Source organism: Hippichthys cyanospilos, chromosome 2, assembly GCF_059441005.1.
Source record: "Hippichthys cyanospilos isolate Australia breed blue-spotted pipefish chromosome 2, RoL_Hcya_1.0, whole genome shotgun sequence".
Taxonomy (NCBI): domain Eukaryota; kingdom Metazoa; phylum Chordata; class Actinopteri; order Syngnathiformes; family Syngnathidae; genus Hippichthys; species Hippichthys cyanospilos.
Window position 1 is genome coordinate 16,603,064 of NC_142370.1, and position 17,683 is coordinate 16,620,746.

Genomic DNA, 17,683 nt, shown 5'->3' on the forward strand with positions numbered 1-17,683 from the left:
GAATGCAGGTTGTTCCTGGTGAAGTCCTCACTTTAAATCAACTTCTTCTTGACCCCAAATATACCGACATCTATGTGCTGCTTTTTTTGTACCTACAATATTGTGAAAAATCAACTCATGCCCAGCGAAAAAAAAAGCCCTTATTAAATCAAATCAATTCAAATAAAAATAGGTGGATGGAAACCCACGTATAATCTTACATAATTTCTGACCAAATTGTTCAACTACAATGGTATTTTCTACCTTGCTTCAGGTATTTTTCTTCAATTATATCATTATTTATATATTTGCATGCTATTTCTTGATTTATTCTATTGGTATCTTTTCTCTATGTTTGTCATTGCACTTTTTTCACAAAAATAACAAAAAAGATTGTGTTTTCAGGAAATAATTGGGTTATTACGTTGGTACGTTTTGTTAACCAAGATAGCATTCTGTGTCCCAGTTAGTACTTTATCACTTTGAATATTCAGTAGAAGTCGACAGGCAGCTCCTGTTGCTGAATTTGCTAACATTTCTGATAAGAACATAATTGGCTTCAGTTTGAGGCTTTGTTTATTGATTCTCTGTTAACCTTATAAACCAACTCCAGTTCCACATCCTGCATTTTTAATGTCTCCCTCTCTCTTCACGCCTGATGCAAATGATCAGGTCAATGAAAACATGACAACGATCCTGATCATTTTAATCAGGCGTTTTGAAAGGAGACATTGAAAACAGGTCGGATACATCACCTAGACGTTATAAACTCTACTGATAGCATTTTCAGTAACATTGCAACCTTCCTAAACGCGTCAAAATTACTTTGCCACCGTAATATTATTAAAAGACTGACTGATCAAAACATTGATTGCCACCTTTAGTTTTGACCATCAAGATGATTGATGCAGTTTTCATTTGTCAATTGCATTCAAATAAAACCATGCACTTGCGCAAACACAGAGTGTTCTTGATTTAAGTCTGGCAAAAACCTTTTCTATGGCTTATAGCAGTAGTGTCTTTGTTGCTATTGTTAGCTGTGGCTGCATTTCCAGCCGCGTGCTTTGCATTTATTTAGTTATCTAATCTTGAGCTGTTTCCGTGCTAGACAAGCTCCCGCTCACAAAGAATGCATCTCACTGTATTTTTATCAGGTGCCATCTTGGCATTTTTTTAAAGTTAAATTTACCATTCACCAGACTGAAAACTCTCAGTTGTTCTTCTGTTTACACGTCTCCCTTCTCCTTTTGAACTTTCCCTCCCACTTACGACAGGAGCCCACTCAGAATCAGGTTCTGTCAAACACAACGACAGCCAATCAGTGTCCACTTCAGGATGTGTTTGACCTTTGTTTTCAAACCTTTAACAACTCAAGCACAAAAAGCCCAAAGCATGAAAATGTGTCTAATCAGCATACAGAAAGCATCTTTTAGCTGCACATGGACAATTCTTTTCTTATCAAGATAATGGGCATTGTTGACACTACATGGCATGTACTGTATACGGTACATATACTCATTAATACGTTCATTCATTTTTGAGGATGTAGGTGTTTGTAATTTAAAACAAATGTCCAGTGTCGGGTTACTGAATCATTTGAAAGGTACAGTAAATATTTTGGAGTCAAATTGCCTTAGTTGTAACAGCTAAGTGAACAAAATAAGGCTCGTTCTTAAAAGAAACAATGAAATGCATGTTTATTGAAGTGAATCCTGCCTGTGACACTGCATTATTTATACAGAAGATCCTGCTGATGGCAGCTGTCACCAATGTGTCATTCCACACGCATCAAACGGCTTCAAATGTTACGCAGCAAACCATGAAAGTTAGTGGCAACCAAGCGATGTGTCATTTCAGATATGGATTTCCAGTACAGCTGGCAGCGGATATGTTGTGCGGAAACCATGCCTTCAACCTTGCGGGCAATAATAATGATAACAATAAGAAAAAGTAAAACGCTTTTCATTTGAAAAAAAAAAAAAGATTCGAATGCAAAATATCTTTACAATGCACACAATTGGATAATTACTCTCTGGAGACAGTAGAAATCGGCAGTAGCTCACTAAAATATTAATTTTACAATCTAACGTTTTAAAAAAAATCTACAGCAGAAAAAAAGCCATAATTGAAAGCTTTTGAGTACATCCATAGCTATAAAAATATTTTAGGAGCATTATTACACATGCTAACACGCTCAAAGTGCATTTCAGAGCACAAGATTAAAAGATTTAGAATATGGCCACAGAATTGTACTTAAATTGAGTAAATTTGATTCAGCAGCGGAGTGACAATTATTCATTCATCCGTTACCTTGACTGCTCGTGCTCATGGGGGTCGTGGGAGCACTGGAGCCTATCCCAGCTGTCTTCAGGCAGAAAGCAGGGTACACCTTGAACTAGTTGTCAGCTAATCACAGGACGGTCAACCAATCGCGCTCTCAAACACATCTAATTGCAATTATGTGTGTCCTGCATCTGGTACCTACCATGCATATTTTTGGGAATGTGGGAGGAAGTACATCGAGAAAACCCACACAGGCACGGGGAGAACATTCAAACGCCACACATTCATATCCTAACCTCTGCCCTGTGAGGAAGAAGAACAATACAGTATAGTCGACGTTAAGAATCAGCAGCCTTTTAGAAACTGAGACCTACTTCCTTAGTACTAAGTAATACAAAGGGCCACCAGTATATGTGGAGACAGCGATCATGTTAATAATTTCTCACAAGAATAATGGCACAACTGTAGTAAATATGTAAAGCATATCTCGATATTTTTTGTCACCATTATATGTTAATTTCAGTACAGGTACAAGTATTTGGAGGTTTCCTGATTTTTTTTTTAACTCAATTTTATTTCAACACAGCACAAGGTGAAGTTTTGCAATATTGTCTCTCATAGCACTGAAGGTCAATGATGTTTTCACTTAGCACTCCAGAATGATTAGTGCTCCTTCCACAGTCGCTCCTAATTATTCTAACCATGTGAGTGGTTTTGATACCAGTCTAGTTAGCACTTCACAAACACTACACTGTGGCATGTCGGCCATTGGGAAGGTCATTGTTTAAAGGCAATAACAACATATCCTATAACCGTTGTCTCTGTCCTCAAAATTTGGTGGTTCGTTGATCAGCTCGCACAGGTTGCAAGGTATGTTTATTTCTGCCGCATGTATATATATATATATTGTTTTGTGAATTTTTATTAGCAGACAGGTCTGGCACAACTGTCAGAATGAACCGACTGAGGCTGGAGGTAAATTGCAGCAACTTTATTGTAAAAACCAAGACAAGATTGTGCAAAGCTACGGTGGTGCTTGGTGCAATTTTGTCACTGCTAAAGCACTGCAAATTAGTTCAAAATGAAAGAAATGCTGTAACACCAACCGACATCGCACAGGCAGTTTCCAGACGAGTAAATTACAAACAAAAACAGGCCCAAACAATACAACAGACAAGTGGGATACAGAAATCTGTGAAAAAAAATTGTAAACATTTATCCTCCTACAAATGTATTCCAACATAATACAGTATTTACAGTTGGACTCCGCTAATTTGGGGGAATTGGAACCAGGCCGGCGCGCATGGCAAAAATCTACTTATGTGATATTAATTGTTTTTAAGTGTTATATCATGATTTTACCAGTCCAGTTTGCCTTGGAAATAGACTTTCCTAAATGTAGGCCCTAAACTGAAATGAGTTTGACCCCTCCCAATCTAGAGAATAATCTCCTACTTAGCACTCAGTATAATACTTTTTGGGGGACAATTCTCCATTGTTTTTTTTATTAGCATGACCATAAATTCATATTTTTCTTATCAAGAGCAGCTAATGAATTTGACTAAGATCACGATCTCTGCTTAAAATAAAAGCGTATGCCACCAAGACAGAAAACACAAGTATGCAAATACTGTAGCTAATTGAGGATGCAGACTGAGTGTACAACTTCAATATACCACAGAATCTATTGTTTGCTTGTTAAAAAAGATTTAACCCCTTTAATAATTAGAGTCTATAATTTGCTTCTGTTTAAGAGCCACTTTACAGCGTGAGCCAGGTCTCGGGGCGTTGTTATTCTGCGGTGCACCTCATAGCTCTCCAGTGGTCTATTATTTCTGATGAGTTGACACCTTCATTAGAACAGGAAACATTAGATGAGGATGAAACACTTCCCTAAAGAAGGAGTAATAGAAATGAATGATTAAATGCGGATCCTTCTCAACTATGAGACCCTTTTTCATCTTTACCTTTTTTTTTTTTTTTTACGTGGCTCCCGGCATCTACTCGCATCTGCTGTTTCATCGATCAATTACCAGGAGGACCATGAAAGGGAAGTATTGCAGCTTGAGTGAAGATTGGGGTATAAATTGTGAATTCAATTTGAATTCTTTGTGAAGGGCATCGCCTCTCTTCGAACTCAAAAGTATTATTTAAATATTTCCCATTGCTAATATCGATTTAGAGGTGTTAAGACTTTCGGCTATGGGTTGACAGTCACTGGGAGAAATATTTTATTCATGCCAACACATTCCTCAGAGCTGTGTACATGCGCGCATGTAAACCCGTGTAGTGTAGTACTGCCTTTTGCCGTGCTTGTGCGCATCTCTCATTGCGTGTGTGTGTGTGTGTGTGTGTTTGTGCGCGCGCGCGTGTGATTGAGCCAGGCCCACCCAGCCCGCCAGAGTCTGTAACAGTGGAGGAGGTGACAGATAACACAGCGCAGTTGGTGTGGACCCCCGGACGAGACAACGGGAGCCCCCTCATCAGTTACATTATTCAGACCAGGACCCTTTTCACTGTGGGCTGGCAAAGGGTTAACACTGGTAGGAAACCCTTCAAGTAACCATTCATTTAACTGCACACATTTTCGGACAGCTTGTGGCCCTCCGTCGGGAGATTCAAGAGGACAGTTGGATGTCAGCTGCACAGGGAATGGTTCTTTGCTTAATCGGTGTGGCGGTCTGGGGGTTTTGGCAGAACCACCTCACACTTGTCAGTCAAAGTCTTCTCATCATCAGGTTGTCACATTATTGTTTAAGGAGCCATATTCAGCAACTAAAGGGTTCTCTCTAAATCTGGGGAGACATATCCTGAAAATCAGGAAAAACTTAGCATTTCACCTACCTTGCAAACCAACAAAGCCCTGTTGGTCAAATACCTTTTGAAAATTGTTCTGCGTGATCAGAGGTGGGCATCTTACATGTTTTGCTGGTCCTTAAGTTGTCGCTGCGCCTTCCCCTTTCAGTCATTTTTTTTTTTCATGTCGAAACTTGTCATTTTCGGTCACTTCCGTCGTGACACAGCACTCATTATAGCCTGGCGCTAAACGACGTTAATAAATGCAATAGAAAAAATAAACCACATACATTTATTACATAAGCCTTTTGGCTTATGTAATAAATGTCAAAATAGTCAAAATAAGTTGAACCCTTTAAGCTGCAGTAAGTCATTATGCATATGTGTGAACGCAATTCAAACTAGACTGCAATTGGCAGACATGCCTATCGGATGGTATTCTCGCGCTTTGCAAGATATTTTAGCTCCGCAGGTGCCTTTGTCTGGCCATTTAATTTAAATGCTTGGCCAACCATTGTAGGTGAGGGTTCCATTAAAAACGTTCACATTTGTCTAAATGCCATCTGTCACACACACACTACAAGTAATTTTACTGTGCAAGATTATACTGTGTTACAGGATATGTTAAGCAGATTTTGTCTGCTCGAAGAACAGTCAAGGCCAACAATTGCAAATAATTTAACCTTTTTATTGTTTATGCTCATAAATCATTGGTGGTCAACACCGAGTACAGTCAAGATTAATCAGGGCCTGAAGACTTTTACGATGAGATGTGAGCTAAGAAGAGCCTTGTTTTTGTAATCCCCCAAATCTAAGACACACTTTTTTTTTCCCCCAAAATGAGAGCCAACAGTGTAGCTGCAACCTATAAACGGTAAATTAAAAGTGTGATTTTTTTTCCAACACCATTCAAAAATGGTTGATCTGTCAGCCACATAAGCCGAGTTTTGACGAGGCACAGACGAGTGCTTTTAAATTGGCCGTATTCTTATTTACATCAATTACCGCGGTGTTAGCAGCAAGTACCTGTTGCAGCTAACGGCACCTCACGTTAGCTGAGGTTGTTATGGCATTATTGTCAATCAAAGAAGTGAGCAGGCCGAACCACCGTCTGAGTCCATCCTTGTTTACAAACAGAAATATTACTAAAATGGAGAGGATCATGTAAACTTTATGACGTCTCCAGCTGATTCAATTAAGAGTGCGCCAGTTAGAGACCACGGTAAGGTATTCTTTTTTACTCGTTTATTCATCATGGTCTTTTGGCATATACAGTGATCCCTCGTTTTTGGGAATCCCTCACGTGATAAGTGAAAAACCGGAAAGTAGCCTCGGCCCCATCATGTTTGGTCAGCTACAAGCTTCACTCTAATTAGCTAATATAACTGTGGCTTTCCATGAGACTACAAAGGGCGGGGAGGGATAACAGCACAGTTACTGTATAAGGTTTAATCATTTAACGTTTGAGTAAAATATGTGTACTGTAGTAGTTTGACGTCCGAGGAGTGCCCGTTGCAATTGCATTTATAGTTGCATTTATAGTTAACTCATTCGTCTGGCATGCGGGAAACCTTAACAGCACTTCCCTCTGCATTACGGCTTTTTTTTCTTTTTAATCCGCAATGCACTGAAGGTGTGATAGGCGAGGCGCAAAGTAGCAAGGGATCACTGTACACACAATCATAAACTTGATGAAACATGAATGCTGTCCAACTACCGGTATTAATGGTAAAATGAACTAAAGCCACATCACGTGGAAAATGAAAAACAACTGCTTCAAGCGCATCCGACGTTACCCTGGTGAGACGTTCACTGATCACTCTCAATTCAGGAAATAACTTAACGTGCAACAAATATATAAAATATGGATATGAACACAAGAGAAAAATGAAGCGTTTACAAAAGATGATTCCCTTATTTTTCGGATTATAAATCGCGATTTTTCTCATAGTTTGGCCGGGGGTGTGACTTACTGTATGTATACTCTGGTGTGATTTATGTGTGAAATTATTAACACATTATTAAATCATTTCACATGTTATTTTCACACTAAACCGCAAGAGGGCGCTCTAGATTTGTGTTGATAATTTCAACATTGCCGCTAATTCATAAAAACAATTGAGAAGGGCTGAACTAAAATGGCACGATGAGTCTGACGTAAGCGACGTAGAAGAGGAAACGACGCATCGTCTACCTCCCGAGTTGGGGGAGTTGTTTAAAAGTGACACAGAGGATGAAGATTTCATTGGATTTAGTGATTTGGAGTGAAACTGATAGTTTGGTAAACTTGTTAGCATATTCTTTATGCTAGAGTTATCTGAATAACTCATATATTCGTCGTTACTGACATTACCAGTCATGTCAGTCATGTAATCTTAGTATACAGTACACTTATTCAGCCTGTTGTTCTCTATTTTATTTTTGTTTTAAATTGCCGTTCAAGATGACATGTATGTTTTTGGTGTTGGATTTTATCAAATAAATTTCCCCCCAAAAAAGCGACTTATGCTCCAGTGCGACTTATATATGCTTGTTCCTTCTTAATTATGCATTTTTTGGCTGGTGCGATTTATACTCTGGAGCGATTTATAATCCGAAAAATACGGTAATTGTTTTTTGCTATAGTTTTTACATTGTTGCCAAAGTGTCGATGAATCTTATACATGGTAACATAGAAAATATCAGATTTTGACCCCAAAATTAAGGATGCATCTTATTCATAGGTGCATTTTATATTTGGGGAATTAAGGATTAAGGATGCAGGGTTAAATTGAGTTCCAGGAATTAAATAATTTTTCATTCAAAAAACATGTCATAAAAGTTTAGATAAAAGTATCATTTGAAATACTCGAATATAAGTTCTTAACAAGCCTTTAATGCAGAATGAAAAAAGAACTCTGACTGAGCGGTAAGTGTTATGTTATGTTCAATTGAGGTTCCCAGGAATAAGCCAAGGTTATTTTGAGCAGGAAACAGCATACATACGAGGCACATATACTGTACAGACAAACAACCATTACTCATAGCACATATTCACCCACGTATATCATTGAGTTTCTCATTTCTTTCAGACTGAAAGGAAAGGAAGTTTGCAACACAAAAGAGAACATGTTAACTCCACTCAGACAGGGTGAAGGTTTGGATTAGAATACAGAAACCCGTGATCTCAGAGGTAGATGTTGCCACCATACACATCACTTGGCTGGCCTCTCATTTCAGCATGGTTAGTTGATTAGAAGTACTATTATCAATTCAGAACACATGGGATTTTTTTTAACCAACGGGAGTCTTTGTACCCCCAGGCCAAAATGCATATGTAATAAATGTGTTTTTGTAACTTAAATTAAAATGGCAAATTCTGGGGCTGGGATCCGTTTTGATGACCGCATTTGCGTTTCTGTCTTGAAAGCTTGTTTTTTTGCTATACATTGCAATGTGATTATGACAACGAACTGGCCCTTGTGATTGGAACGTTGGATGCTATCTCTATCAGGGACCTTCAAAAAAATGTGGTGATGAAATATCATCCAAACCAAGACTGCATTCCAGCGCCTGGTACTGTGAAATCTAATCTCAGTACCTTGCTTGTTCTAAGGATAGAGTTGAAGAACTTTGTCTGTGTTGAATCCTGCCGAGGAAAAAGATCCAACGAATTTAGGAGTAGCCTGAAAAGACAAGGAAATAAAAAAGATAATGTCCCTGGATTGTCCCGGGTCTAGCTGCGTGAGGCAAAAATAGAGAAAAGCAGAGCTTGAACTCTGCCTACAGGTACCTAATCGGGTGAACACAGCCTCACATAATTGAAGCTCATAAATTCACAGTTGGGGAATAACCAGCTGCTCTTCTGCACTGCAGACTAATCAATCTGAAATTCCAGGTGACCGTTCACCAGTCCAGACTCCAATCTGCAGCTCGCCTCTCAATCATCCAAATTGTTTTGAGATTATGGAACACACAGTTGGCCAGAAAACCTCCATGTCCGTGGTCATTAAAAGTCCTTTTCCCTCTCCAGTATAATGTTTTCAACATCTCATCAGCATCAGTGGAGATCCCCCTAACATTAGCACCATAAAATGTTGGTAGTATTCATCAAAGTTTTATCCCTGATGACCAGTCAATAATAGGGCACAGGCGGACAAGCAGAAATTCACCACATTCACATTTACAGCTCCATTGAAATTAACATGCTGTTGATGGTGTATGTTTTAGAAAAGGGGAGAGGCTCAGGGTCCTTTGGGTAAACCGACGCAAGCATAAGAACACACAAACTCCACATAGGATGGCCTGAGGTTCAAACCTGTATCCTTTCTGTCTGTGGGCCTAGATGTCGTGCTAAAAATCATCCCCCGCCATGCTGCCTGGATGTTCACTAGAACAAAAGTTGTTGATAACTTCACTAAATTAGTCAGCTTTATGCTTTATTATAATTGAACGTTATTCAACTTATGAAAGAACTCCATCTTGTCTTATGGAGATTTGCTGGACTTTCCTTGACAATTTCCGTGAAGTATTCACCTTAATTGTGTGTTTTTGTAGTTCCAGAGACAATTGATGGGAACACGTTGACAGCCACTGTGGTGGACCTGAACGCCTGGGTGGAGTATGAGTTTCGGGTATTGGCTCGAAACAGCGTCGGCGTTGGAGAACCCAGCCCTGTGTCAGTCAAGACAAGGACAGAGGATGCAGGTACTTCATCTTTTTTCATTTGGCAAATTGAACTACAAAATACGGAACATTTTTTAAGTCTTTCAGTTTGTTCGGTTATGAATATATGCAGTTTCCTTGTCGATTTTTGTTTGCCTCTGAATTTGCTTTATAAAACACATCCTCCACTGCAGTGTTTTTCAACCCATTCTGAGTCACAACACGTTTTTTACAATGGAAAAAACCTTGCGGCACACCACTAACCAAAGACGTTACATAATGATTTTCTGTACAGTATGCATAATTATAATATCATTTCTCAATATTTATACTTAGTGTGAAACTTGAGCCTGTTTAGATGAACACAAAGCTGATATCCTGGCAGGAATTGAAAAAAAGACACACCAATTTCTTCTTCAACAGCTCTCAGTCTCTTTCTCTCTCTCTCTTTAGTTTTTATAGCAGTTAGGCTTGAAAAGCTCAGCTCACACAGACATCTTTTGGAAAATGGGAGCAATGTCAGAACAGCTTTGTTGGCCAGAGCAGGGAACTCCTTGGCAGCAGTCGACCAAAAACTGTCCAAAGGAAGATCAGCAAATCATAGTTTTAAACCACCATCCTGTTTCAGTTCAGTTAGTTCCTCCTGCTCTTGTAAGTCATGCCCTTTCCCGAGCTGTATGCGTCTCAAACCCAGTCAGAGCATTCAGTGGAGGCTGAAGAGAAATCAAATGTAACTTCTCCTCTAGAATTTTCAGATGTTTACCAATTACCTCTCACAGGGCAGCACTGTGATCTTGCCGTTTCTCTGCGAGTGGGAACATCTCCAGGTTGGCACTTTGCATCATGTTGTCAGGAGTGCACCCTTAAACGTAATCCATTTAATTGATCTGCGCTTGTAAGGATGACTTCATGTCAGCCTCGCATCCGTGCGTTTAATTCATTCAGATGAGGAAGTAAATATGCCAGGTTTGCGCGCCACTCATCGCTTGCAAACAGATTTGAGTAATCGCTAATCAGACCTCCCATTTCTCCGAAACACTTCAAGTTCCTCCCGCAGTTCCTACACACGGGTCAGCACCTTGCCGTGGGACAGCCATCGGACACCTGTATGGAGCAATAAGGCATTATGATTCGCTCCCATTTCTTCACACCACGACACAAATATATGTCTTCTCAGAGGTCGTGTCTTTACAAAGTTCACAATGTGCACCACATCGTTTAACGCAGGAACCAGGTCATCTATAATAAAAAAACAGTGCGTCATAATGAGATCGGTGTTTCTTCCCTTCGCTCCGCTAACGAAGCCTTCGTTACGCCCAAACATGGCTGCAGCTTCATCAGTGCAATCGATTCTGCAATGTTCCCACATAAGTCCTTCCTGGTCAATCTATTGCAATGTGACCCGAAAAATTGCCTCTCCTGTTGTTGTTTTTCTGGCAGTGCCTTGCAAAGTTTTCTCTAATGGCATCTCCATCCATAAAAAGCACATTGGCCTAAAACATCATGTCTGTAGACTCAAACGTGGCTTTCGATTTCTGTAGACATGTCATCAATAGGTCTGGCAATCGTGTTGTGAGACAGCGAGACTTTAGCAATGTCTTTAACCGCATCGAGGCCGAGCAGCTCGCTGACAATGGCTTTGCAGGCGGGTGGTATTAATGTCTGCCGCAGTGTGGGACATTTTGCATTTAGCAACAAGTTCAGCAACAAGGTAACTAGCTTTGAGGGCTTTCTCATTTATCTTTGTAGTTTTTCTAAAAAAAAAAAGCTGCCTGTATAGTCCATCAGCTTGTTTTGAAGCAGCGGGTGTTTTGTTTGGAGATGGCCTTGTTTGGCACCATAGAGCTGTTGGATAGCTTCTCGCCACACACAAGACAAAATGGAGTAGGTTTCGTCTCATCCCTTGTGAAATTCCTGACGATTATGACATTACGCTGCAAGTCATTATTTATTGCGGCTCCGACACTCAACAATGACATAATATTTGAAGATAATGATTAATAAATGTTATAAATGATAAATGTTATAAATATTTGAAAAAAAAAGCAATGTTCGATCATTTCTCACGGCACATCCGACGAGCTCTCATGGCACACTAGTTGAATACACTGGTTGAAAAATACTGCTCTCTGTTGTACCTATATGAAGGTCTGATGTTTAAATCCGTATCCTCCAAAACCTCCACTGTGCTGCCTGCATTTTACTATAATAAAAGCTACATATTATTTCATTAAATGAATCGGCTTTAATTTGTTTGATTAATGACCCCTGTTTTAATATGGGTATTTGTTTTGTCGTACTACTCGTTGACTTATAACAACCACTCAAGCAATCATTTGTCATAGGCAAACCTTTGAAATATATTTTGTTCAATTTTATTTGATTTAAACTGAATGGGATATGAATTCAAGAATGGCAAACATAGAGTTTCTCCATGGCGATACAGTATTCAGATCTTAACAAACGTCTTGAGTCTCATCAAATCATATTATGGGAGTCTGATTCAATTTTGCCCCTATGAATGCATAGAAAAATTGTATTCTGGTTAAATGTTTACCCTCTTGAAGCATTGGCAGATGTCTTTGTTCTCTGAGGGCTCTTGATCTTTTTCAAGCGCTCCGTATGTAGAGGTGTTGACAATTCTCTATCGTGTAGTCCCTGATGCAGCGCCTGGCGATGTGGGTGGAGGAGGCGGAAGCAGGTCAGAGTTGGTCATCACATGGGAGGTAAGTCATTGATCTTAGGTTATTCATTTTTACTTCATAGACCCAGGAAATGTGACACCAACTGCATAAGGGGTGTTCAAGGCTTGAGTTTGTTTACCAGAAAAATGTGTGAGCGAATCCTGAGCGGTGTGACCAACTGAAAGAGATGGTAGCACCGATGCCACCCGAGCAAAAATTAATGTAGAGCCCTGAAATGTGTGATGTACCCATACATGTATGTGAAAAGACAAACGGAGAAATTCTGTTTATCTACTTTGCAATAAGGATTGTTATGTTTTTAGGATTTTCTTTTCAAGTGTTGGTATTTAAGAGTCGTAATTTGTACTTCCCTTGTAAGACAAACCTGATATTTAGCCCTACTGCTATATTCTTATTATTATTTGGAGAGAAAAAAAAACACTCAATAAGCTTTCTTACTCTTGTTTTAATCACAAGATCCAGTGAGCTGAATGTTGATTTAAAAAGGCGAATTCGGTTTAAAAGGAAAATGTTCAGACCTGTTAAAAAACCTGTCGAGCGCTTCATTCCCATTTTTATGACAGGAGGGCTCATGTATTTGCCAAGCACTGTGTTTATGGAGAAAGAACATTTTCATTTGAAAGATACACTGTTGTGAGCTTAGACACTTTTAAAGCCATTTTCTTCATTCCATATTGTCAGGTGGGTCTCAGAAGCAATTTGAGGGTCACACGATCCGATGGCTTCAGCCCAAGGGCGGGATGAACGGGAGTGGTTTGTATATGTTTTAATATCACGATAGTTTTGTGTTTCAATCTCAGCCTGTCCCCGAAGAACTACAGAACGGCGAAAGCTTTGGTTACATCATTGCTTTCCGTGCTTTCGGAGAAGTCAGCTGGACCCACGTGGCCACCTCTGCCCCAGGCGCATCCCGCTATGTGTACCGCAATGAAAGTATTGCACCCTTCTCTCCGTTCCATGTCAAGGTTGGCACGTATAACAGCAAAGGGCAGGGTCCCTTCAGCCCCGTGGTCACCATCTACTCTGCAGAGATAGGTAAGCCGAGGAAGACCGGAAGAAAATGTTTGCGAGGAAGCCAAACTTTCTGAGTGCTTGGAGAGAGCAAAGATCTTAGGAGTGTTTTGAGAAAACCAGAAGGCAGGCAGAGAAAAGTATTCATATTTTCCAACACAAAAAAATGGATTGGAAATATCACATTTTTAAACTCCAACTCTGCTGAAAATCGTATTTGAAATGCTGCCAAGTAGGCCACCACCGATATGGAATATAGCTTTTTATAGGCTGATTCCGATTGATCATTAATCAGCCAATTGATTTTTAAAAAGTCAAACAAGTACAGTATGACTCCTTTCCTTCCAATGCATGGGTCGCCTCGGTATCCATTCCTTCTAAATAGCAGGGGTCAAAAGTAGATGTATCGTAAAACAAAACAAAAAGTCCTTTTTGGTTCAGAGACGCATGGTACAATCAATGAAGTTATAAAGACCTTCATTCTTGCCATATGTGTTTGTGTTACAGGTAATAGAATGGGTATCATATTAACCACTTTTAAGCTTCATTTATACTTCACCATGCATGTTCTTATGTTTTTTTCCTTTTAACCAAATTGTGACTTTAGGCTGTGCGTAAAGTGACATCCAGGTTCATTTCTTTGTTTTTGCTTGTAAAAATGAAAATGTGCTTTGTTTTGAATGGCAGGTCTGCAGATTGACCTCATCAACAAATTTTATGATGTACTGTATATATAAGGATACAGGGTTATTGTTTGCATTTATTTGGAGTATATAATGACACCGGTGTTACTAGAAAACAACTCTTGTGAATGGCTAGGTTACATAATGGTATATAAAAATGAACATAAATGGCAAATATCTACAATTCAGCCAATGTTTGAAGCACCAATTTGATCGGGCGGCCAATGACTAATGTAATGAAAGACGTTTATTCTATTGCGCTGATCTAAGAAGGCAGTGACGCTATGTCCGGTTTCTATTGTCTGCTTCAGAGCCAAGTGGGCTGCCAGTGGGAGTTTGGGCCAGAAGTGTCTCAGCCTATGAGATCCAAGTAAATTGGCAGTCTCTCTCCTTCACCCCAGAAAGGGTTCTCGGCTATGAGGTACATTCTACTCCGGAACGGAAATGGCATTCAACGTAATCCAAATATTTCTTGTCAACCTGATGGTTTGTTACCCTGGAAACGGTTGGTTCAGCTGAGCTGCTGGTACGGCTGAAATTATATAGCGCTTTGTACCAATCCAGGAGTCATCGTGACAGCCTTTGCACCGAAACTAAAAGAAAATTGCCAGCCCGCACTTTGCATGGTGGCTGCCAATTACAGGGTTACACGGTTACACCGGCTAGCTTGTCAAAATGCTGAGAAGCCCCATGTAAAAGTGTTCATGCTCTCAAAGATTTTGGTTCGGCAACACTTCAAATTGGTTGCACAAGTGTAGCAGCTTTGTTTCCAGCCACAGTACCTCAAAATTGTGTCTGGAATTCCGTGCATTGCATGTTTCAGTGCATGCAAACAAAAAAAATCGTTGGCTGGAGGACCTTGTTCTTAAGGGTGATGTTTAATCCAAAGGTGCAGAATCCCATGCTGACATGAATGATGATGAATCATATACTCTTTGGATTGTAGAAAAAAAAAGACATTCATTTTTCATTAGTCTCTGGAGATGGGATTCAGAAGTCTGACTTCTAAACACAGATTCTCATTTTTAAAAAATGAATAAACATGAAGTGAAAATGAAATGTCCATCTCGTAAATTTTCTTTTGGTACCATTTCACATCTCAAAAAAGATGAGCGTACCAAAGGGGCAAACGTTAGTTTTATCACAGTCTAAATGTATAAAAACATCAGGATGTTTATCATTTAAGTGAAATGCAGAAAGCTCTTTTTTAATAATACTTCTTTTGCACTGGACTGTATGTATCCCAAATTCAAATCACCGAAAAGGTCATGTAATTTCTGGAAAAAGAATGTTATTGAAATGTTGTTTTGATTAAAAAACTAGTTTCGATAATTGAGTTTCGGGCCGTTAGAGATTTGCTTTGGGGTTGTGACACGACCCAATTGGACAACTGCTTCCATCTTATTTAATGGTTTAATATCTCAGAAATGTAATGGCACAGTTCTGTGTGTTTGTCACGGTCGTTTTCTACCCAGACATAGTGCTCGTCTCTCCGCTGGCAAAATAAAACGTAAAGTAAAATAAAAACTGCCCGATCAAAGGTCTCAGCGGATCGCTCGAAAGCTGTGATCTCTCTTCAGAGGATGCGGTCGGTTGTGTTCGTTTAACAATACCACATGCGGACAAATCCAAAACAAACAGTCTTAATGGTTTTGCGCCGCCTGTAAAATGAAATGCTTTCCTCCGTTTTTTTTTCCTGTGATCTCAAGTCATCATAGTTTGATTCAATCATTGTCTATCCGTGCCCCACATAGGTTGTGTACTGGGAAGACGACACAAAACCAGAAACCATGGGAAAGGTTCGCGTTCCGTGGAACCTCACCTCGGTTACAGTTAGCGGCTTGGCAGGACACACGCAGTATTTCCTGACCGTCAGCGCCTTCAACACAGCGGGCACCGGCCCCTTCCTTCCCGCAATCAATGTTACCACAAAAAAACCTCGTAAGTCTTCGAGACACCCTGCTGCTCTGCCGCTCGATTTTGTTTGCGCTCGGATGATTATCTGGAGGTACAGACTGCGGAGGATGCCGCGTCTTCTGTTTGTCCCTCTGTGTTGGTGTTCGTTGTTCTGCGCTATGTCGGGAAAGACAAAGTCAATTACTGAGTACATCCGTTGCATTCCCGGTGCACCGACTTACTCAATTTGCCCATTAGAAAAGTGTCCGATTTGCCTGGACTTTCCCCATTCACTCTTGTTCCCCGCTGCTCTGCACTCACATTTGAACAGTTTGGCCTAGTTGACATCTACCATGACTTTCATCACTGCATTATTCCTCACTCTGTTCCAGGTTAATAAATTGAGCTGTTCTGGTTATTTAAATAGTACATCTTGGCCATGGAAAAAGAGCAGTAGCACACATGCGCACACCTTGTGCATTAGAAGTTTACTTTAATTATTTCACGTACATTGTATATTGCACATGTACGTGTGTGTGTGCATGTGTGTGCGTGTGTGTGTGTGTGTGACTGCAATGTTTGTAGCGGTTGAATCTATTTCTGTTGTGCCTGGTGACAGTTAACATGAATTCCCGCCGGGATGAATCACCATAATTATTACCGTATGTCACACTCATTCATTTATTGCTGTGTCTTAATTAGTGCTGTCAAGAGATTAAAACTTATTGAGGGATTAATTAGTTAGGGTCTGTAATTAATTGGTCTGATCCATCTCTTTTTAATCTCACCTAAAATTTCCTTAGAAAACCAAGGTTTTTCTTTTTTTTATACATTGTGTTAATGTGGCAGATCAAAAGAGTGAAATACAACATCAAAAGGTGACTTCCATCAGTTTTCTCTAACATACCAAAGTGTTTGTCAAAAGATAAAATGGCTTTATTCCTACAATGTACAGTATCTGTGATTTTATGTTGAAGGGGAAATGAACTCAAAAGCATTCTTTACAATTATATGTTCTATACAGACCCAATAGTTTCAAAACGATATTCTGATTATTATTACATAATCAAGAATATTACATAATCAACATAATGGGGATACAATGAATTAAGCAAGAAAATCCATTTGTTTTTACCCATCTCAGGGGGGCAGGCATTTTGTCATCGACAGTCAACAGAAAATGACCTCACAGTTACTCAGAGCTCTTGTGATAACCAAATCATTGTGAGAATGAAATGACTAAACTCAGAAAAGCTTTCGAGCTGTTTGTGCCATTTTCAATCCACAGCAAGTGAGAAAATGGCCACCTACTGAGATCAATAAAAATGGGTCAATTTCACTGCTTATTCCCCTGATGCAATATTAATCAGAATTCTGTGGTCAGAGCAATGGGGATACAATGAATATGTTAGTTGAAAAAATATGCTTTGACTTCCCCTTTAAGTCATTGTAATATGGGCTGTTTGAACATTAATAATGCTCTTAAATGTAAGGAAATTGAAAATTGTCCTCATATAAGCTCACTTTCAAATGTATTTAAAAGCAAACAATTTGTAATGATTGTAGTTTAAAACAAGAGAATAGAAATGAAAATGCTTAGCAAAGGAAGTTCAAGCATCCATCCATCCATCCAGAAGGTGGCTTGACACGCTCCCAAGTTGTGTACCAGTTTTGATATAACTTTCC

The 17,683-nt window shown here is 39.6% G+C and overlaps 1 protein-coding gene across 3 annotated transcripts in view; it reads left to right on the plus strand.

Annotated features, from left to right (window-relative positions):
• LOC148427587 (contactin-3-like) overlaps nucleotides 1-17,683 on the plus strand; it is a 61,781-nt gene that overhangs the window by 34,780 nt on the left and 9,318 nt on the right. For all 3 annotated transcript variants that reach the window (XM_088407622.1, XM_088407623.1, XM_088407624.1), the window contains 6 exons: nucleotides 4,647-4,805; nucleotides 9,595-9,744; nucleotides 12,358-12,428; nucleotides 13,208-13,442; nucleotides 14,413-14,522; nucleotides 15,856-16,042. In XM_088407622.1, coding sequence (XP_088263748.1) covers nucleotides 4,647-4,805; nucleotides 9,595-9,744; nucleotides 12,358-12,428; nucleotides 13,208-13,442; nucleotides 14,413-14,522; nucleotides 15,856-16,042 — 912 coding nt within the window. The remainder of the gene's footprint in view (nucleotides 1-4,646; nucleotides 4,806-9,594; nucleotides 9,745-12,357; nucleotides 12,429-13,207; nucleotides 13,443-14,412; nucleotides 14,523-15,855; nucleotides 16,043-17,683) is intronic.